The sequence below is a fragment of the Microtus pennsylvanicus genome, chromosome 2, assembly GCF_037038515.1.
Source record: "Microtus pennsylvanicus isolate mMicPen1 chromosome 2, mMicPen1.hap1, whole genome shotgun sequence".
Taxonomy (NCBI): Eukaryota; Metazoa; Chordata; class Mammalia; order Rodentia; family Cricetidae; genus Microtus; species Microtus pennsylvanicus.
In genome coordinates, this window is record NC_134580.1 from 120,808,818 (window position 1) to 120,831,670 (window position 22,853).

At 45.6% G+C, this 22,853-nt stretch overlaps 1 protein-coding gene across 1 annotated transcript in view; it reads left to right on the top strand.

The window, feature by feature from the left end:
* Pcsk2 (proprotein convertase subtilisin/kexin type 2) overlaps positions 1 to 22,853 on the top strand; it is a 230,765-nt gene that overhangs the window by 138,731 nt on the left and 69,181 nt on the right. The window contains exon 5 of the mRNA XM_075962339.1: positions 4,072 to 4,109. Coding sequence (XP_075818454.1) covers positions 4,072 to 4,109 — 38 coding nt within the window. The remainder of the gene's footprint in view (positions 1 to 4,071; positions 4,110 to 22,853) is intronic.

The window sequence follows — 22,853 nt, forward strand, 5'->3', positions numbered from 1 at the left end:
TTAAGAGATAATCAAATACACAAGAACATTAAAATACAATCTATTGAATTATTATTTTAATTTAAATCATTCTTTTATTAAGAGAAAAATGTCTTTCATCCTTCACAGTTCTATCAATGGTATTTTCTTTCCCAGTTCCAAGTCTGCAACCGTTTTAACAAAGTTCTTTCTCTTAACCTAAGGACTCTTTATTATAATTATAATATATACATTGTATTGAAATCTAACTCCTTCCTGGTCTCATGTTATCTCTTTGCTCTTGTATTTCCCTTCATGGAGAAGAGATTGCTAATTCTTCTCTTAAACAAAGTTCACTCTCAGAACAAGGAATTGTGTTTTTAAATTGACTTCCAATCTTAAAGGCATGCTCTTTGTGTGTGGTTGTGGAGGGCCGTGTTTAGCTTCTCATTTGTTACCAAACTTTTTGCCTAACAATGTTAAATAATTTCAACAAGTATATACAATTTCATCTCAACACAGATTTTAATATCAAGGCAATTACTAGAGATGTCTTTGTTCATCTGCTAAAACTGTCCCAGTGATGTGATAGATTGTGTTAGTTGCTTCTCTGTTGTTACCTCAAATATCCTGACAAAATGCAAGATAGAGAAGGAAGTGTTTACTGTGACTTACAATCCCAGGGGAGACAGCAGATCATGGCAAGGAAGACATGGCAGCAGGAGGGAGAAGCCACCCTGCAGTTGGGAAGGTGGCTGGTCACATTTCATCCCATACAGGAAACAAAGAGAGACCAGAGGATGGGACTACAGTATGAACATCAAAGTCTACCTTCAGTAATAAACTTCCTCCAGTGAGGTCCCACCCCCTAAAGTTCCACAACATTCTCAAACAACACCACCAGCTGAGGACCAAGAGTTCACATGTGTAAACCAATGGGGATAATTATATCTTCAAACCACAAACTCCTACCCCTGGGCCTCATAGTCTAGAGACTATCTCATAATACAAAATACATTTAGTCGAATTTCAAAAGGTAAATCCCCTGTCAAAACCAAAACATAAATTTATACTTCCAATATATAGAATATATATTCCCACTCCAAAGAGGAGGAATGGGAACACAGTGAGGAAATACTGAACAAAAACTAGACTGAAACCAGCAAGATAAACACCAAAACCCTAGCTTCACGCCCGGCATCTGGGGCTTCAGTTTCAAGGCACTGAGGTGGCTCAGTTCTTCCAGCTTTGTCGCCTGTCACATATCTCTCTTCTAGGCTAGCTCTACTCCTTGAATGCAGCCCTCCTTAGCAGACATCCCACAGTTCTGGCATCTCCAAAACCGTGGAATCTCTACCACAGAATAGCTTCTCGGGGCCTCCTCACAGGCTCCTCCAAGCTTGACACCCATTGCCTAGTCACAGTAGCTCTCTGGAACCACAGAGGAAAATGATGGCCCCACTCTCCAGTCCTCCGTCTTTCACGCTTCCAGAACTAGAGCCACCCAAAGAACACTACCAAGTTGTGCTACCGTCTTGGGATGGAAACTAGCTCCCTTGATCTGGGGTTGGAGCACTTGGATACCAGCATTGATGCTGGTGAAAGTTTCCCTGGGCATTTGTTTTAACAGGACCAGGAAAGCCCTGGGTGTCCCTCCTTTCAGGTGGGTCTTGCCCTCAGGGCATCTTCCCTGTCATTTCAGTGCCGAGCAGGAGGCTTTGACAATGGCACAAAACCCTTTAATGGCACAGTCTTCTTCAGTGTATGCCCGGGCTGTAACCTTCAGCTTCCTGGTGCTCCCTCCCTCCCCACTGTGTACATTTAAACAGTAATAAACTTTCCACAGACTCCATGTTACTCTGTTTTGAAGTTTCCTCCACCGGAGCAATTAGTCCTTTACTTGTTGATTCAGCTTCATGCAAAGTCTCAGTACACAGGCAGAAGACAGCCAGATTCCTTGCTTGAAATGTCATATGAATAGCCTCTAACCCAGCTGCTAATAAAATCCATATTTCCCTTAAACTTCGTGAGCTGGATCTCTCCTCTTCGTTGTACTCTCTGCACCTCTGATTGGCCCATTAAGCTCTGTCCACAGCACTTAACTAGTCTAGCATGAAGTTCCAAAGTCTTTCACACTCCTTCAAAAAAAACAACATAATAATCAGGTCTATCACTGCAACAGCCCCACTTCTCTGAAACCAATTTTTGTATTGGTTATTTTCTATTGCTGTAATAAAATGCTCTCACAAAAAGCAAGTTTGGAAGGTGAAGATTGTTTTGGCTTACAGTTCCAGAGGAAACCATGGTAAAGGCGTGGCAAGAGGAACATGAAGCCAACCCGGCAGTCAGGAAACAGACTGATTAGATCTCACCTCACACAGGAAGCAGAGAGAAAGAACAGGAAGTGGGTCATGATAGCAAAACCTCGAAGCCCACTTCCAGTGACATACTTCCTGCAGGGATACTCTACCTCCTAAAGGTCTCATAGCCTTCCCAAGCAGTGTCACCAGCTGGGAACCAAGAGTTCAAACATGAGCCTGGAGGGGCCATTTCATATCCAAACCACAAAAACGATATTTCTAATGATGATAGTAAGAATCCATTAGCATGTTTACTATAAGCCAAATACTTCTTCGAATTGTTTCTAATCTTTAAAAGATCTCTTAGAAGACAATTATAGCCCTTTTCAAAGATGATGAAGTCAAACCTCAGAGATCTTGTTATTTGACAGAATCCACATCAGGATGACAGCGTCTGAGCCTTTGAATAGAACTGCTGGTCTCAACACACGCATTTCCCCCAACTCTGAAGGTCACTTCTATTCTGACCTGGAAAAAAAAAAATGAAGATTTCCTCTTGGAATACAGGCACCATGATTCAAGAGGGTTTTTTTTTGCGGGGGAGGGGTTATTTTGTTTTGTTTCTCACCACAACGCCTTAGGGTGGCTGGCACAGCTCCGATAACAGTGGCAAAGCCTTCCTATGAATGGGGTAAAGATGCCAGCAGAAGAGGCTTAATGGTGCTTCGAGCTTACAAGTCTAGTGTCCCAGGATAGCTATTAAATGCACCTGCTGCTAGGCTAAAGCTGCCATCGGCATGAGTTTGAGCCCCACCCTAGCCTTTCCTCCAGTTGTTCAGGAAGGAAGCAGTCACAGAGAAACCCAACAACCTCCCTGAAGTCGTTCTCCTGGTTACATGGCGGTGAGCAGGCAAACTCTGCTCTTTGACTCCAAACACCTCCGTGTATAACCATGACCGTGTGCGGTTGCAGGGCCCTGCTCTGTTGCTGTTTCCCCACCGCCCATATGTGCAAGTACAGCCTATGCTGAGACTCTGTAGCCCTGCAGACCTGAGTGAGAACTTTCCAGTTACCCCTGGATCAAAGCGTCTGATGAAACTCAACAGCACAAATAGGCCATAATTCTACCCTAGGAATGATTCCTGGGCCCAGAGTAGGCTCCGGCTCAAGAGCAAGCACAGAACTCCAGCTGAGGGAATTGAAGCCTCTGGTTTTCCAGAAAGGCACGTTCTGGAGAGAGTAGTGTCAGCTCCCAGCTGACAACACCTCCCTAGAAACCGCTAGCTCTCTCCTAATGGCTTTTCTCACCCGGCCGTGTGTCTCTTATTTCCGTGCTGGAGTGCGCCCCGCTAATCCACGGTTCTCCGTGCCCTGTTAAATAATCATCACTTTTCCTCCCCGGGGCCAGCTTCATTTCAGAGGAGAAACTAGTTGATGCTTTAGAAATGTCAGGATTTCTACAAATCTCTTTTACATCGCCGCCGTGATGAACCATCCATCTCGCAGTCACTAAGCCCCTGACTGCTGACATTTATCCGGAAGCGTTATCCGTGGGCCCAGAGCTCTAATTGGTTTCACTGCTCTGCGGTGTGTCTTGGGGCAGCTGTCTCTCCACCAAGGAAGTGATGCAGCCCTCCCCCGCACAGAAACAGAAGGCAAAGCAAAGGGTTTAGGATAAGCATCCTCTTCCCACCCCCAACTCCCACAAGTCTCCTGAGCCATCATCCCTACAAGGAGCATCCATTTCTGGGCAGCTTTCTTGAGAACACAGCGGCCAGTTTTAACCTTCCATTCCTGTGTTATCTTTTCGCAGGAATCGATTATCTCCACCCAGACCTGGCCTACAACTATGTAAGTACAAGCTGATTTTAAGGTGTGGGGAACGTGTGCTTTTAAGCAATCTGCTACATGTGGTTATCAGAAACACACTCAAGTATATGCACTATGCATGCATTCAGAGGATCAATACCCACACACGGGAGCCCATACATGCCCAAGGCAGAAACAGTCACACACACACACACACTCACACACACACCACACACACATGTAACTCAGATATTCATGTGAACACAGAATCACCACCCGCATACTCAAATGTGCACACTCATGTGTTTGTATACACCAAATCAACCCATCTTGTTAGAGCCGTTGCTCAGATATGGGAGCTGGCCGGATGTCAAACGAGTGTCTTTTCGAGAAGAAAGGCTAGCATGCTGGCATTTGGAGGAGCAGACTGCCAAGAAAGTACATACAGGGAGAGGTAGAGAGGAGAGTGGCGTGGCAAGGCTTGAATCAATGCCAGTTCCAAAGCTCAAGGGAAAGGGTAATCAAACTATCTTGGTGCTCATTGGCCAAAACTGAAGCCCTAGAGTCAAAACCTACAGTAACTCACTTTGCAACCATCTCTCTGTGAGAGGAAGAAGGAACAGCATCGTTTTGACCATTTTCACCCTTCTACACATTTCACTGAGCCTCGCCTTTAAGACCCCTCTGCAAGCAAGGACCATCGGCAGAGACTCACAGCACAATGCTGGGCTAGAGTCATAAGCTTTTCCCCATAAACCGACAAGCTCTTTAAAAATAACCGATGTCTTCATTCCAAGCCCAGGAAGTACAATATGCAGGCATTCCATGTGTTCACTTAAAGCTGCCCCAGCTGGGTGACACTTTCCCCACAAACTCAAGGTCAAAGTTTAAAAGACATAAACTTACTGACTGGAGACGTTCATTGAAAACGAGGGCTTAAGAAAAAGGGACAGTTCATAAGCAAGGCTGTTCCCGAGTCAGCATTGTGGGTCTGTGCCCTAGAAGGGCCTCTCTATACTGTATGGAAGTCAAGGGAGCTCCCCGTGTTTTGTGCACTGGGTATCAGGAAATGGGACAATAAAGTTTTTGTTATTTTCTGCACAGGTCTTAGCAATCTAGAAACATAAAGATAGAGCTAAAAATCTTCTCTAATACAAATACACACATATTTATAATATGTACAACTATATATGTGTATGTATATCTACATATGCATAATCATATATATGATATATATATATATATATATATATATGAACCATGGATCATCCAGTCACTGTGGCCTCCAAAGAAAATGACAGGAAGTTAATCCAGAACTTTATTGCAGGTGATAATAACCCATGAGAAAGATAGTCATGGGCTACCCATGCATGGCAGTCCACACCAGTGAGCCTGTGGGTCATGTCTAGGGAGCCCTTCTCTAGCCCTGTCCCTGTGGCCACCTGCCCTGCTTCCAGCTCATGTGTCTAGCTGTTCATTTACTCTTAAAATGGTCTGAATTCCTGGTGACTCCTCTGTACATCCTTCTCTGTGTCCCCCATAAATACAGAGCCCTGAGATGTTACTATCCTGCATCCTAGAACTGCCTACCCTCACAGAGGCAATAGTATTTCCCAAAATTCTCTTCAGCTCCAGGGCCCAGGACATCATCAGTAGCCACTTGGGGCTCTGTTCAGTTTCCTACATAATCACTGCCTTGTCTCTTGGAGGACCTCAAGGTGGGGTGGCTGTCTGTTGACTGAAAAGCTAACGGTGCCTCGCCCCCTGCTATGCACAGGTTCTAGTTCCACAGAAGCACAGCTTCCATGCCTTTCACTTGGCCGCCCCCAGGCTGATGACACATTAAAAGGCCATTCTGATTCCGTGGAGAAACCAAGATTCTAATCCCGTGGAGAAACCATGAAAAGCTGCAGAGACAATACTAGTGGGCATGGCTGTCCGTCTGCCTGAACCCCTCTGAATCTGGGGAGTGCTGGCTGTGCTTAGACCAGCAATATCAGAAGCATGGGGAGACCCCACGGCTTGTGAGCACTAATCTCTCTCCCCCTTGGTTTCGTTGCCATGGATGTGGATAAATGCACGTCCTCTGTAGGAAACTGGAAAAGCAGAAACAGATCCAAAACCCAGACATAACTCTATCAGCCTTAATATCTGGGGCTTTCAATTCTGTGTGTATTTTTTTCATAAAATCGAATTCTGACTGCATACTGTATTCCCACATCTTCATATGCTATGAACATTTTATATTTTAAGTATCTTCATTATTTCAAAGGCTATGTGGCATTGCCTCACACTGTAATTTAAACACCATGATCCCCTATTGTTGGACAACTGGCTGTGTTTCCCATGGTTACATTAATCTAAAAGAGATCATGATAGGCAGTGGGATGCTTGCTTCATAGAGGGGCTGCATGGACCCACTATTCAGCTTCTTCCAAGAGTTGAAAGAACGCTGGGAAAAAAGAAAATGGAAGAGGCCTATCGACTGTGTTTCAAATTATTTCAATGTGCACTGTGGAATGAGACATTCTACATCTCCCATTGATGTGGGAGCGATTTCTTTCTAATCTGTTGTTTTCATTGATTGGTTAATTAATAAAGAAACTGCCTTGGCCCATTTGATAGGCCAACCCTTAGGTGGGTGGAGTAAACAGAACAGAATGCTGGGAGAAAGAAGCCGAGTCAGGCAGTCGCCATGATTCCCCTCTCAGACACAGACACAGGTTGAGATTTCCCTGGTAAGCCACCTCGTGGGCTACACAGATTATTAGAAATGGGTTAGATCAATATGTAAGAGCTAGCCAATAAGAGGCTAGAGCTAATGGGCCAAACAGTGTTTAAAAGAATACAGTTTCCGTGTAATTATTTTTGGGCATAAGCTAGCCATGCGGGCAGCCAGGGATGCAGCCCGCTGCTCATATCACTACATCCCATAATGTCTCTAGGGCTAATTGCCACCAAAGGGTGGCAGCCTCAAAAGGTATATTTTCAGTTCATTTCAAGGGCGAACTGTCCTTGGATTAAAGCTAGTAAGTACATAGGAGTGATGAGTTCTCCATATCTGAACATATGGATCATATAGCCATTGGAAAAGGATGCTGAAGAGATGATGTGTGTATTAACCTTAATCTAGATGCTCTCTAATAATGAGTAGAAAATGTGACTGATAATAACCTCCTCTTGGCGATGAATCTTCCTGCCTCTGGGATGGTGTGAAAGCTAAGCATCTAACTAACAGGAACTCCTCTCTCTCTCTCTCTTTCTCTCTCTCTCTCTCTCTCTCTCTCTCTCTCTCTCTCTCTCTCTCTGTGTGTGTGTGTGTGTGTGTGTGTGTGTGTGTGTGTGTGTGTGTGTGTGTGTAATCCTGGCTGTCCTGTAAGTGCCGCCACCGCCACAAGGCTAAGACCAGTTCTCTTAAATCTCAGTGTCTCTCTCAATCTATGTAGAGTTGAACCAGAACCTAGCGATAAAATTTGTCATATTTTGACTAAAATTTTTACATGGTTGTTAAGTGTAAGTGGAGTCAACCTACTGAGGAGAGCAATGAAGCCAGCGGACAATGAACAATAGGCTCAAAAACCATGTGAGGAAAGAATGTGCCAGCCCACATCTCCACGTTACTAAGTGATTTGATGGCTTAGATGTGCTGAGCTCACCCAAACCCTTCTAGGAAAAGGTACTTTGGGAAGGTTGTTTGGGTCTTCCCAGAAACAGACCCCTAAAACAAGAGTTGCAGGGGGGAAAAAAGATGAAGAGGAGAAAGCAGCTATGATGGGTACAATATCAAACAGTGGCCATTATGAGCAGCTGGAACTTAACTCCACTAGGATAGGACTGTCTGGGAGATAATGAATAAATGAGACAGAGTGCCAGAGGCTTCTCGCATTGGGTGCCTGGGGCCTAGAGGGATTGAACCCAGCTCCAAGTCATTGGATTAGAGCTGGTCCCAGCAGATACTTAGCTGCCTCCCCAGGCTGGAGGACAGCCCTCGTCTGTATCTAGACAGTCTCTCACCAGGGACATGTTGGTGTCGGGCCATAGAGACAAGTGACAGCACCTGCTGCCAGTGTGTACCTTGGAAATGGCTTCAAGGGTCAACAGAAATGTTCTGCATTGTGGGAACAGACTCCCCCTCTTTATTAATTTGCTTTCAATAAGAGGTGTGAATTCTACCCAAAGCCATTCAGCAAAATTTCTTCATACTCAAACCAGGCAAAATGTTTCCCAAACCAAAGTTCTTCTCCTGGCTTGGTTATTCTGAGTAGTAAGAAGAGAGAGAGAGAGAGAGAGTGTGTGTGTGTGTGTGTGTGTGTGTGTGTGTTGGTAGTTCAAGGTTCTTTCCACTAAACTAAGAATTAAAATACTTTGAAAACTGCAAATCAATATATAAATGTAAGTCTTTAGTGTTAATTTAATTCAACAAATCTACACTGGGTCTATTGGGTGGAGAGCAAAGGATAATAACAGCCACTTCTGTGATTATTCTATTGTTCAAAGGTTGAATTGAATCTCAGGGTCTGTTCCCATTTGTAAGTACTCACTATTCCAAATAATTAAAATTCTTTTTTTCCATCCCAATTGCAATAACCATGAAATGAATACTGGCCAAGAGACTACTCTGAACTGAGTCAATGCTTCATTTCCCTGCCTTCCCTATGCCACAGTCTGAACAGTTCCTCCAGCTCAGAATGGGGGAAGAGATGCCAGGAAGGTGCAGGCACCCACTGAGGAGGGGTGCAGGCACCACTGAGGAGGGGTGCAGGCACCACTGAGGAGAGGTTCATGCACCCGCTGAGGAGGGGTGCAGGCACCACTGAGGAGAGGTGCAGGCACCCGCCGAGGAGGGGTGCAGGCAGCCACTGAGGAAGGGTGCAGATGGGGTGTATCTCACAGCCCAACTTAGGAGGAAGAAAACGAGGAAGAGACTCTGTTGGGTGGCTCTCAGCCCATGATATTTCCAGACTTGTATGAAGCTGGGCTAAGTCTGTGACTGATGGAGAACTTCTTTAGGAGTGTGTGCCGTGTGGAAGAGGTGGCAGTTTTCAGAGCCTGGGAGGGTTGGGCAGAATTTCATCTTTGCTTCCTAGCCCTGCTTTGTTGAAGTCATGAGTCACGCAAGGCTGGGGGGGGGGGGGTCTGTAAAATTCAAGAGGAAATTCCAGCTGTGTTGGAGTTTTCTCAGGGACATGTGTTGAAATAAAGATTTGAAACGCTCTATTGTAGACAGAAGTTTCTATCCCACCTGGATCCTCTGGTGTTCAGCCCCAAAGAAACACAGAGTCTTGCATTAATCATAAACAGTTTGGCCTATTAGTTCAGGCTTATTATTAACTAGCTCTTACAACTTAAATTAACCCATAATTCTTATCTATGTTTAGTCATGTGGCTCAGTATCTTTTCTAAGTAAGGCATTCTCATCTTGCTTGCTCTGCATCTGGCTGGTGATTGTGTCTCTGCCTTTCCTCTTCCCAGAATTCTCCTAGTCTGGTTGCCCTGCCTATACTTCCTGCTTGGCTACTGGCCAGTCAGCACTTTATTAAACTAATGAATAACAAATCTTTACAATGTACTAGAGCATTATCTCACAGCACTCTATCTGTGAATTCCAATTGAGGAAGCACAGACATGTTTTTTTTTTCCTTTTCATTATTCCCTAAACAAAAAACTGTTAGACAACAGCTATAATATTCATATTGTATTTATTATTATAAGTCATGTATAAATGGATTCAGGTGTGTCCCAGCTATGGTCTATCATCTGTATATGGCCTGGGACAGTTATGAATGTGACTCAGCACACAATAGTAAACTTAATTACAATATTAAGAGATATTTTTATTTCTTCTTTTGCAACTCAATTGTAAATTCTCAAGCTTGAACTTAGTAAAGGACAATATCATATCTAAAGGTTAAAAAGTTGGATCCACCAGGAAGGAGGATAGATATAGGTTGTATGTAAATACTACATCCTTATGTAAGGGGCTGGCACATCAGCGGATTGCTTCCGTATCTTGGAGTGGGTCTCTGCCCCCTAGAAATACCAGGCTGTACTTCATCTGGCAGGACAACCCAAGGAATCCTAAAAGAGTGAAGAGAAGAGATAACAAAAGAAAGGGCAGCCAAAAAAGGCTTTTATGTAAATAATTGCCAGAGGACAAGGACCCTTAATTTCAGTATGGAGTTCTGAGAAGCAGGGCAGGCAGAGCCTGCCTTAGCCTTTGCCCAGCAATACCTCTCCATCACTGGCTATAGCTACTACCCAAGAGCAGCGCTGGAGTGGAGAGGAAGGGGCTTTGTTTTGAATCTTCAGGCCTGCCCTCCAGCTGAGCAGAATGGGGTCCAACAAATAAGGGTTTTCCAAAACCCGAATATTCAGATGATTGTGTTTCAACCAGCATGCAAAGGTAGGGTTCTAACAGTGTGGTGACTGTAGGAACTGAGTCAAACCTGAGCACCATTCTGACTCCCTACTTCCTAACTGTGTAACCTCAGACCTTGAACTTTCATTTCTTCATTGGTGAAAGGGGCACAGTGGGAATCCAGCCGAGTTTGTTGACACTGTCAGGTGTTATTGAGATAATGCATGTGTCAGGACTGACACAGAGTAGACACTCAATAAATAACCTTTCATTTCTTCTCTAAAGAACTAAGGCAATAGCTCCACACAAGCCAGGCTCTGCTGATGGAGAAGCGATGCGGGGGCAACTCTGGAAACCAGGGCAATTGCCCACCTGATTCCTAATGAGCTCAGAGCTACCCAAAGAAAAGAGAAGGTCAGCTGACCCCGGTTTAGTGGATTGTGAGGCTAGGGATGGCAAAAGCCAAGAGTGGAGGAGACCAAAAATAATCTCACATAGTCTTAGAAGTCCCATTGAAACAAAGTGAAAGGAAGGAGAAAGGGAAGCGCCATTGTTTATGGTCAAGGATGAAATGAAGAAAGGTGCCCTGAGCAAGAATTCCTGATCACTTCTCTGCCACAGATCTTTGAACTAAGAGGACATGTATGTGTCATTGGAGAGTTGGCCAGGTACCAGGCAGGCAAAGGGATTATAAAGGAGAAATTTCTCCAAAAGAGGTTTCCTCTAAGCAGAGAAACCATGCCTCCTATTCTTAAGTGATCACAGAAACCACACATGAATGTGGGCTGCTTCTTGCATGCAGGCCTCCATCATTTAGACTGCAAACGGAACTCAGCCTTTGGGTAGACCCAAGATCCTATGTGAAGATCTGCACTAATAATTCTCATATTACAAAGTCAATTAAGAGAAGAAAAGATTCTTAAGGTAGGTTATCCACACTCAGGTAGCCTCAAGTCATTTATTCTCTATGGTAGCTATAACACCCCTCCCCTGGCCCTGGGTTGGTGGAAATATTACATGATGATGCAGTTCAATCCCCAGGTTTGAGGATGATGAATTAGACTTTGTTTCAGTTCAAATGTCAGATTATTATGGATTCTGCAGTGTTATGATTCAAGGGACAGAAGTGCTTAAAAGAGAAAACAAAGCCATCCCTGAGGACCGGCTCTTCCTTTTTTCTCTAATGAGTCTTGACAGATCACCGTTTCTGAGAAGGAACCTGTAGAGAACTCTGAAGTACTGCCAGTGTGAGCCAACAGGAAGTGCCTTGGGCTTGGCAACAGTGTGCACACCAGGGCTCCAGGTGGCACAGGGCTGCCATGCTGAAAGAGTGACAGCTGCTGACAGACACTGTCCTCAGCCCTGGGTGACTCATATGTCATGCAGTATTGATCATATACATTGCTCCAGGCTTTTAGGCCTATTAATATTTAATAAGCACATTAATAATGCATGTGAAATTGAGGCTTAAATACCCTTTGTGTCTTATTGAAAGGGAGTCAGGCTATTTTCAGCACTGTGTGTGTGTGTGTGTGTGTGTGTGTGTGTGTGTGTGTTGATCAGTTCACAGTGAACTTCATCACCAGAAAGCCAGACTGAATAAATAGAACTATCTGAATGATCCCTTGGAGAGATTTTTGGGACAAATGATTATAATCTTATTCAATCAATGGATTAGAGGAAATAGTCCATATTTATAAGGGCCTATTTGGTATGAAAGTGGGAAAAAATAAACCTAGTTTGGTTAAGTGGAGCTCCTTCTTTGGACTCCTTATTTGTAGCAGAATTGCAACTAAAAGCAGTAGAAAAAGATCTAGTTAATGAACTTCTACAAATTGCTCACTGGACTAGACTTTGCTCCATTGAACCTACTCAATTTTCAAGAGAGCTGTGTGGTACTCTGAGGTACTATTCTAAAGGCCGGGATTGCAAAACTGTGGGGTAAAATTCCTTACCCTTCCCTTGGGTGGTTTCCACCTAGGTGTAGAATTATGATGCAATGTACTTAATACTCTCCTGGAAAACAAAACACCAAACACTTGAGAAAGCAGAGGAATCAACAAGACACACAATCCAAAAAGCTAGAGTGAGAGATGCATTTAAATAGTAGCAATTTGCACGCTAAAGACAGACTTACTTTCTAGGGAAGGTATATTGCAACTTGCCTAGAAATCTTTTTGGTATGATTCCTGACACATGGTTGTTTTGAAGTTCATCAAAAGATCTGATTGCACCCAGAAGTCTAGACTGAAAGTGACCCACAAAAATCACTTTTTTGCTCCAAAAAGTCCCTTAGAACCTTTGACACAATTTTATTTCATACACTGACTTTAAGTGACTTACAAACCAGGATTCTGTCTTTCACTCATGAAAAACTCACCTGGAGGTATCATTCCCGAGGGAGATCATTAGCAGAGAGAGAGAGAGAGAGAGAGAGAGAGAGAGAGAGAGAGAGAGAGAGAGAGAGAGAGAGAGAGACCAAGCACATGTACAGAGTGTTTTTCTATTAACAAATACTAAATTATAGGAGGATAGAAGGATGGATAGAGGGTGGATAGAGGATGGATGGATGGATGGATGGATGGATGGATGGTTGGATGGGTGCGTGGGTGGTGGGTGGGTGGGTGGATGGATGCATGCATGCATGGACACATAGAAATGAATAAACCATAAGAACCACAGTTTCCATTGTAACCCAATGTCTGTTCTTTCCCTTAAAAATCTCTCAATCATTTTCCCTTGAAGACAAGGGCCTGGGTTATACAGAATTCTAGAATTATTCTCATGCTTCCCTTCCTGGTGGTTCACTCTCTGTTTCCCTGGAATCTGGACAGTAGCTAAGAAATGTGATCTGGTATCTTTCCCATAATTAGCTTGCATTTCAAAATCCATTAAGATTCCTAATCAGGTGAGTTTTAGATAATCAAACAGAAGAGGTTTTCATATGGACCAGAACTAAACAGGTGAGCCCTCTGAAAGATCTGAAGGCCAGATAAGGAATAGGTAAAAAGGAATTTAAGCCTTATGGTTCGCCTGCGGGCTTCGAAGAGCCACCCACAATCACACAAAGACAATTACCTGCAATGTTCCTTATGCCCCAGAGTTATTACTTTGCCAACAGGCCACTTGGGGGAGAAATAACAGCCTGTCTAGGAACTGAGGGCATCCATCTTATAATCGTGAACCACCAAATTCTGCCAATAGTCAGTAAATTTGAAGATTACCCCCAAGTCTTAGACAAGATCTCAGCTTTCGCTTGATTTCAGGCAGAGAAAATAGCCCAGGTGACCCATAATATAATACTTTATATTATTTAACATATTTGTGGTAATTTTCTATATAGGAATAAAAGTTAATATACCCTTCCTTTTAGGGGCGATCAGAGCCTAAGCTGTGTCATGCTTATATTCACACTTCCCATTGCCCTCGGACATCCCCCCCTTTTTTTTTCCTGCTGTCCCCTCTTTTTCCTTACTATCTCCACAGTGACTAAGCCATTTTTTAAAAAATGACATCCTATCCTCCAGCAGGTATTAGCCGCCATTAGCTCCTCAGGAAGGGGTGGGGCCTTATTAGACACACCTCCATTCTTGGTGGAAAGTTGAAGGTGTCCACAGCTACTGTGTGCTCATTGTCGCAATGGCTGTGTCATACCTAGGTGGCAGCATTTCAAGACAGTCTTCCCAATGCTCCTTCTCTTCATTCACTTCGGCCCTGTCTTCCATGATGCTCTCTAGCTTTGGAGGTTGTGTACATAGATGCCCCACTTAAGGCCCAGGGCTCATTGGCCATTTATTCTCCACTCTTGGATCAGTTATGAGTCACCTCATTAAACACCACCCTTTACAAAAAGGAGCTTCACTACCCCAGGTGGGAAGCCACATGTGTCTATGGTTAAATATTGTAAAAATTTGGAAGTCGGCTTGACAACATGTTCACATGGGAACATAATAGTATTGGGTTCTTCCCTTGGCTTCATGCTTTCCCCACACACAAGCTTTTGACCTGCTTGCCAGTCTCAGGGTGTGGTTCCCTCCCACAGACCAAACCTTAAATCCAATAACAAAGCAGTTGGCTAGCACCAAAATAGTCATGCCCCTATTGTAGCAGCGGGCACATCTTGCCCTGTGGATCAGTATTGTGGCAGACATGGTCTAGAGATGGGTGAGAGTGAGCTTGGTTCAGCTGTCTCTGTAGATTTCTCCCTTGCGGCGTACCACACCTGTCTATGCTCTAGGCACCACCGCACAGTTCGTAAAGAGGGCAAGGGGCTGGAGATTGAAACACACAGAGACGCACAGACAGAGAGAGACAGGTCATCCTTGATGCTAGAATGCCCCAGGAATGCCTCCTTTATGGTGTTTAGGGGCAGCTTATATAGTGATAGCCACGCCCCAGCCAAACCCACCAGAAACCACTCTCCTGCCATCAGGAACTCCTGAGGTCTCCTGCTGAGAGCAGCTGTAGGCACTCAGATCAGGGGAAAACAAGTTGTTTCAGGATCTGGGGGTTCACAGCTCCCAACACTCCCTCATGATCTTTCCCTCCCTTGCTCGTGTATTACCTCTTCCCTCTCTTCAATGGGATTTCTGGAGCTTGGCGTGGTGGTTGGTTGTGGATCTCTGCATCTTGTTCTGTTAGTTGCTGGATGAAGGCTCTATGATGTTAGTTGTGATATTCACCCATCTGATTAGAGGGGAAGTTCAGTTCAGGCACCCACCCCACTATTGATAGGACTCTTATTTGGGGTCATTGTTGTGGATTTGGGGGAATTTCCCTAGCACCAGGTTTCTTTCTAGCTGGCTCTATCAAGATCTCTCTCTCACTGCCCTCCCACTTCATCCCTCTCCTCCCTTAACTATCCCATTTCTCCATGGTCTCACTCCTATCTCCTCCTTTCTACCACGCTCTCACCCCCAGATTGAGGGGACACAGAATCATCTACATGGTGCTGTTTTTAAGGTCGTGAAGAATGCCGTAGTTCTACGACAATGGAGACTTACACCAAGTGTGTGTAAAAAAAAGTCTGAGGCCAGACAGTGTATGGCAGAGTGAGAACCTCTACCCAGAGTCTTTGACCAAACTTATTTATTCATCAGAATTTATTCATCATGGGCAGTCAAGGATATTGGCAATGACAGGAATTTTAAAAAATCGGCCAAAGAAAGATACAGGCACAAGAGTAGCGTTCTCAAGAGACAGGACAAACGTGCTACAAGCGTTAGTGCTGTAGAAGCAGACCAGAAAACCTAGGGAGTCAGGAGGCTCAAGCACTGGCGAGCACCGAGCCTGTCTCTCTTCCTCCTTTGCCTTCTCTTGAGAGGAAAGAACCTGGGGCATAGAGGTAAGGTGGAGGCAGCTGAGAGGACCAACTGCAGTTAGAGCCCCGGGTAAAGTCCAGATGTGTGCTGGTTGGAGCCCCGTGCCCAGTTAGTCTGGCATATCCAGACGAATAGACAAGGCTGTCAGATCAGGGGAGTCAGACGGGAGGGGTCTAAGTCATGGGTAGAGGCCTAGGTGGAAGCCAGCAGCACAGCAGCGCCCTCTGCAGGATGCGGAGGAGTCAGACTGAGACTCAGAGGTCGGAATGTGACTTCTGCACTCTGTGCAGGGGAGGGGTTGGCTGTGGAGTAGGGTGGTGTTTGAGACAGCACAACCTGAGCCCAGCAGGGAGAGTGTTTCTCAAACGAGCGCACCCTCAAACATCCACCCTGTGCCAGGCACAGAGGCTGGCCGGGAGGAGAGGCAGTCAGGTGGAGAACAGAAAAAGGTTCAGGTGGAACTCAACACTGGGTTGGGTAACTGCAGTGGCCGTTTTCTGAGGGCCTGCTGCCTACGTTGCTCAGGGCTATGCCTGACTTGAGCGCAGTGAAAGGGAGGCTGTAAGCGACGAAGTGATTGGCAGGTAAGCTTTCTGTTTTCCTGGCACGACCCCAGTGACCATGCTGACTTTGGAATGTGAGGAATCCCCGGAAGTCGGAAACCAGCTTGTTCACCTGGGGCATTTCTCTTCTAGTCGGCACCACACAGCACTATTCAGTGACTCCATGGGATGGGACGCACCTCCCCATGCAGGGGGGACAGAGAAGCACTGTAATCTTGACAAAAATCAGAAGAATGCTGTGTTGAGTGACGGGGGAGATGTGGTTAGTGCAGGGGCTTCTGAATGAGGCCATCAATGTGACTGATAGATCACCAGCATGGGGACTTGTGGCTTCCTGTCAGGGTGTTATCTGGAACCAGCCAGTCTATTCTTCTTTCTTTATCACCTTAGAAGAATTTAGAAAGGGTCCCAGGCAGGTGTCAGCAAGAGCCGAGGGAAGGAAAGAGAGAAGAGGCTACAACATCGATCCTACTGAATACTCGAGGTGGCGCGATCTCGGGAAAATCTTTCAGTTTCTATGAGCCTCAGTTTCCTTGATTGCACAACTGGGGGCTCGGGAAGATGGTCATGGAGTCCTTGTACCTGGCTGGCAGCCAAGTATGAACTGGTCTGAACTGGTTTGAACCAGTCTGATCCAGCCTAAACCAGTTTGCACCAGCCTGAACCAGTCAAAGAAACTGTCTAAACCGGTTCCAGTTCAAATGTAACCAGACACACATGGCAAAAACAACACGCAGGAAGAAACGAGACACATGACAGGAATGACACGCGCGATGAAGATGACAAGCGTGATAGAAACGGCACGCGTGACAGAGACCACACGTGTGGCGAAACGACATGCGTGACGGAAACGACACGCGTGGTGGGGGCCGACGCGTGTGCTGAAGGTTGCACTGTGCCAAAAACAGCACCCGTGCCGTAAATGGCACGTGTGTTGAAAATGGCATGCGTGCTTTCGGCTTTCGTCGGGCGCGTCGTTTTCGCCACGCATACCGTCTCTGTCGCATGTGTCGTTCCTGTCATGTGCATCGTTTTTTCCTGCGTGTTGTTTTTGTCATGTGTGTCATTTGAACCGGAACCGGTTCAGACCGGTTCAGACCAGTTCAGACCTTTTCATACCAGTTCAGATCAGTTCAGACAAGTCAGACCGGTTCATACTTGGCTGCCAGCCAGGTACAAGGACTCCATGACCATCTTCCCGAGCCCCCAGTTGTGCGATCAAGGAAACTGAGGCTCATAGAAACTGAAAGATTTTCCCGAGATCGCGCCACCTTGAGTATTCAGTAGGAACAATGTTGTAGCCTCTTCTCTCTTTCCTTCCCTCGGTTCTTGCTGACACCTGCCTGGGACCCTTTCTAAATTCTTCTAAGGTCCTTTGGGTGCATAATCAAGCAACCCTGACGCTTCATCCACCCTGGATTCTCCTCACGTGTGGTGATGAATATTGGAGTTGTGGTTTTCATTTGGATCCTGAGCATTCTGATAAATACAAGGTCGCAATCACTTACGGAACTGATGTGGGCTGTGAGAGGTCATCAGTGATGCAGACACAAAGCCAGGATGCAACAGAAACACCATGTGATTCCCACATTCATCTGATTGTCACTGCCTGGCCACTTCTCATGTCCCAGCTCAGAAGTCATGATTCACTCCTCTCACCCAGCCTCAACCTCTCATGCTAAGGATCTGATCCCAACAGGAAAACAAAGTTTACTTCCTCCTGGGCCACCAATGGGCTCATCAAGCTCACTTACAAAGCACAGGTGGACAAGGGTTTGCAAGTAGGAACGTGGCTGACCCCAAAGAAGCTACGCTAGAAGGTTGGCACCCAGCATGGGGAAGGCTTCCCTTAACTACATAGATGGAGCCTCTCCCCCATAGTCTTCCAAGACGACCATATACACCGCCCCTTCCTGAGACCCACACAGCTAGGGCAGAATTCATACAACTGGCTGGGAGCAATGGCTGGATACTCAGGGAAGGATCCAGTGACCCTCCCTGCCCCTCCTTGTAGGAGGGGATGCCAACAGTCAACAGCCCTATGTGATGCTCTTTGGCAAGCAGCCCCAGTTGCTCTTGTGATGACCGTAGATGCTGTGCTTGGAGGATAGTGCTAAACCTCCCCATCCCACATCCCCAGGACCCATGAGTCTCCAGAGCAAGCGAGTGGTAGTCATCAGGAAGCCAATTCCCAGTTCAGTTCCTCCTTGATTTCTCAGTGTCTGTAACCTAAATGTGGGCTATCCTTGGCTATCAGCTCTTACCATCTAGTTCTGGTGGGCAACCAAAAGTAATGTCAACAGCCTGTAGTCTTCCAGAAGTCTCTGGGACATCTCTGAGCCTGAACTGACTTAATTGTTTTTCAAGTTAGTGTTTTTAACATTTTAATATGTTCATATTTATCTCAAAAATATGTGTCCTTTTTAAACTATTTTTATTTATTTATCTTTGAAAAGTTAGTTCTTTGACAATTTCATATAGTACATAGTGATCTGTGTTCATCTCTGTGATCATCTTGGGTGAGAGCAGGCACCATGTCTGTCTCCACATCCTCAAAGCTCTGCACATGACTTGAAACTTAGCAGATACACAATGACAGTTTGCCTTCTACCTGGCTAAGTGGGATCAAAAGACTTGACTACGGAGAAAGGGTTCACCTAAAGCAAGGAAATAAAGGAAGACATGGGACAGGATGGCTGTGCTGTCCACAGAACAATGGTCTCAAGAATGTCCATGTCCTGATTCCTGCCACCTGAGACTGGGAGATCATGTGGCACACGAAAGGCGCTTTGCCAATGGACTTCGTTGCTGATGACGTGACCTAAATACTTGACCGACACAATCAATAGAAGAAAAACTTCTTCCACTCACAAGTTCGGAGAGTTCACTGCATCCTCACTTGGTCCCAAGAGCTTGAACAGAGAAACATCCCAACAATGGGAACATTAAGCAGAGAAGAACTCACTTCGTGGGTGAGCAAGAAACAGACGGTATGACCTGAGCAGGAGGAAGCTGAGAAACCCCAAGAGCCTGCTCCCAGGGACCCACTTCCTCTAGTCAGGTCTTTTCTCCTAAAGCTTCCACAGTCTCCCACAGTGCCATTATCTGAGATCCACACATTCAACTCATGAACCTGTGCCGGGTGCTACATCTGCTGTTAACCATGGCACCAACTGAGCCAAATGAAACCACAGATACTTTAAAAACAAGGGACGAGCGCAGACACCAGATTCAAAAGAAGCATGAAGGTCAGTGGAGAGGCAGAGGAGATTCTGGATACGAAGACTCAACCCATTTTTCTTGCCCTAAATGTAGAAAGAAGGGACATAAGTCAAGGTATGGGTGACCTCTGGAAACTGAAAATGGTCCTACTGGCAGCTGCAAAGGAACAGGGACCTCATCCTCACAAGGACCTAATTCTACTAACAATCTGAACTAGCAAGGAATCAGGTTTTACCCTAGGATCCCATCAAAGAGGCACAGCCCGGCCAGCAACTTGATTTTGGCTTAAAAGATCCAGACCCTGTTCCCACTTATTTGCCTCTATTTAAGCTTGTTGTTACAGCAACAATAGAAAGTGAATACAGGGGCTGAGGAGATGGCTCAGGGGGTAACATGCTTTCCACAGAAGCTTGTCAACCTCAGTTCTGATCCCCAGAACCCACATAAAACCTGGATGCAGTAGCCCAAGCATCTGTATTGCGGCCTCTTTCCCAAGAAGAGACTCACAGAAGCTTCCGGGCCAGCTGTCCTGACATACACAGCAGGAAGCAACAAGAGACCCTTTCTCAAACAAGGCAGAAGGACCAACACACAGGCTGCTTTCTGACCTTCATACCCATGTTGTGGCACACACACACACATGAGGAAATGGATGTAGGCCTTCTTAACTGGAAACATTGTCTTCCCTCCACTGGAGGAGAGCTGAACACTCAAATCTCACCAGTGGTAGAGAGTGGAATATTACTATTTAGTTCTACCCCTGAAGTTCATGGGGCCACAGGTCAGCCAGTTCTGAAGCCAACAGTGACCTGCCTGAGCACCAAACTGTTCCACATGGAAACCTAATAGATCTCAGTCCTCGGAAGACACAGGGAGCAAGACAGCAATGGACACTGTTGTTGCTGCTGCTGATTTTACTCTTTGGCTTTCGGGGGCTGTTTGGGGAGGGGTGCCACTTAGCTGCCCTAACTTCTTAATCAAAGTCTCAGGGGCAGCTCCTGAGAAACTGGAGGATGCTGACTTTACAGTTGAGCAGTCTAGAGATTTGGGCTAAGCAAAAATTTTCATCATATGTGGCCAAGGCAAAAAGAAAAAATCTCTGACGCAAAAAATAAATAAATAAAAGATTAGCTTTTCCGCCATGGTAACCTTGCTAGCTCCTAACCAACAGAAAAGAACCCTTAACTACCCACCAATAATTAAAACCTGAAGCCAAGCACAGGAGGCCAGATCTGGGCTCTTAGCGGTGTTCTTTAACATAGACCTGGGTATCGTGTGAGGTCTGTGTGTCCCGTGGAGCCTGTGCATACCCTCTGCACAATACAGGACCTGCTGGGTGGAAGAATGAGATTGTTACAGTGTGTGGGAGATGTTTTCATTAAGCTATGGAAAGAGAGGGCTTGTGTTTTATAGAGCTAACATTTCCAGGTTTTTAAATAAGCTGTTTGGCTTACGTCTAAGACATTCTGAATGTTTGAAGTCTCCCCTAGAATTGCTGCAAGGAAAAAATAATCACTGTTTAATGGTCCTCAGTTGCCCCGTCTCGAAAACAGTGAAGGTTGCCTTTCCCAAGACTAGAACTACCTTCAGGGTCAAAGGGGGAGGATAATTATGCATATTTCATGTATAAATACCAGGTTTTGTTGATCTATCAAAAATATATATCAGTTGAAGCTAAGCATCGTGGTTTACACCTGTAATCTCAGCACCAACAGAATTGTCATGAGTTCCAGGCTAGCCTGAGCTACATAGTAAAAGCCTAGCTCAAGAAAGCAATGGGGAAACCAGTGGAAGAGTCTGACAGATCTTAGGTTATTAGAAAAAGGTTGAAAAGGCCACTAAAGGTAGGTCATCCTTGGCCTCACAGGGAAGGAGAACCACTAGGTGGGTTTAAGGAAAGGACATGGCTTCTTTCACTTCTGGATGTAGGGAGTGAAGAATAATAAATCAGTTGAATTCCCCAGAGGATTAAAGATATGAAACTGTTCTGGTACAAAATGTTAGACCTGCCTTGCATCATCTCCTCCTCCACCACCTCCTCATCTTCATCTTCTTCTCCCTGTCTCTCTCTCTCTCTCCCTACCTCCTTTCCTCCATCTTTTCTTTCCTCCTTTAGAGGCACAGTGCAGAGGCCACAGGCCCTGCATAAGTGTCTGCGATGTTGACCAGATTGATACTGAGCCATTAAATCCAGGAAGAGCCTTGATGGGATCCTTACCAGGCACCTTACACATTCTCTGTGGATACAGCATGGCTCAAGACCACACCAGCTAATCACAGACAGGCAGGCAAGATTATCCAGTACTACGGGACAGTTTGGTTGGAGAGTTCTTTAATTCACAAATCCATCTCCCTTCTTGTAGAGCTGAGGGTGAATCAACAAAATCCAAGGTCCACACTGTGTTTGCATCTCTGCTCCCTGCCTTCAGCTGCTGATACTTTAGCCCCTGTAGAGTCATCCCTTTTACTGTTCTTGCTTCCTCCTGAGCAACAAAGATATGCAATGTGGCTGTTTCCAGTGTGCTGGCCTTGTATGGTACATGCATTATCACATTTACTCCGCAGCTTATACCAAATAAATTTGTGGTTTGTGCAGTCGAAGGTCCTGCCACTGAGCTGTCCCTCTGACGTGGGCACTTTCTTGTTCATTTGTCACAAACAGAAATATAAAGATCAGAGAGGCCAGAGACCTGCCCTTAACACAGCTCACCATCTGTCTCCGCCTTCATTCACCCTGACCCTTCTCCAGTCACCCCACTTCTGCAAATGCCACTGCCAACAACACAGTGAAGAGCCTCCCAAACACCCGAGTCTCTTCCTCCTCCCTTTCTCCAGCCAGTCCACCCACTCTCTCCTCCATAGTCACTTCTCCAGTCTGTCCTAAGCACCCTGGACCGAGCCAACATCACTCACAACCAAAAAGGCATCTTGCTTCCACTCTTTGAACGCATTCTGTCCCCAAACAACCAGAAACTTAAAAAAAAGCCTTATCGCTCCCCTACTTAAACCTGCCTAATGGCTCCCGTGCCCTTAAACTAACATCTTTCTCCTTCCCTGTGAGACAAAGGAGGGCCTGGCTTCCATGGCCTTTTAATCATTTTCCTGCTGCATCATCTGAGACATGCGCAACTCCCCCTCAGTTTCCTCCACTGTTAGGTCCATCTCAATTTAAGCACATAGGCTGTTTAATCACTTCCCAGACCTTCACACAGTCATAGTTATGTGGGTGCTTTCTTTGTGGGAGGAAGGATGAAGCTGGGGGTGCCTACCCATCGGAGCATCAGCCATCTTAGCTGTCAGAGTCACTTTGTTATCTTCCACA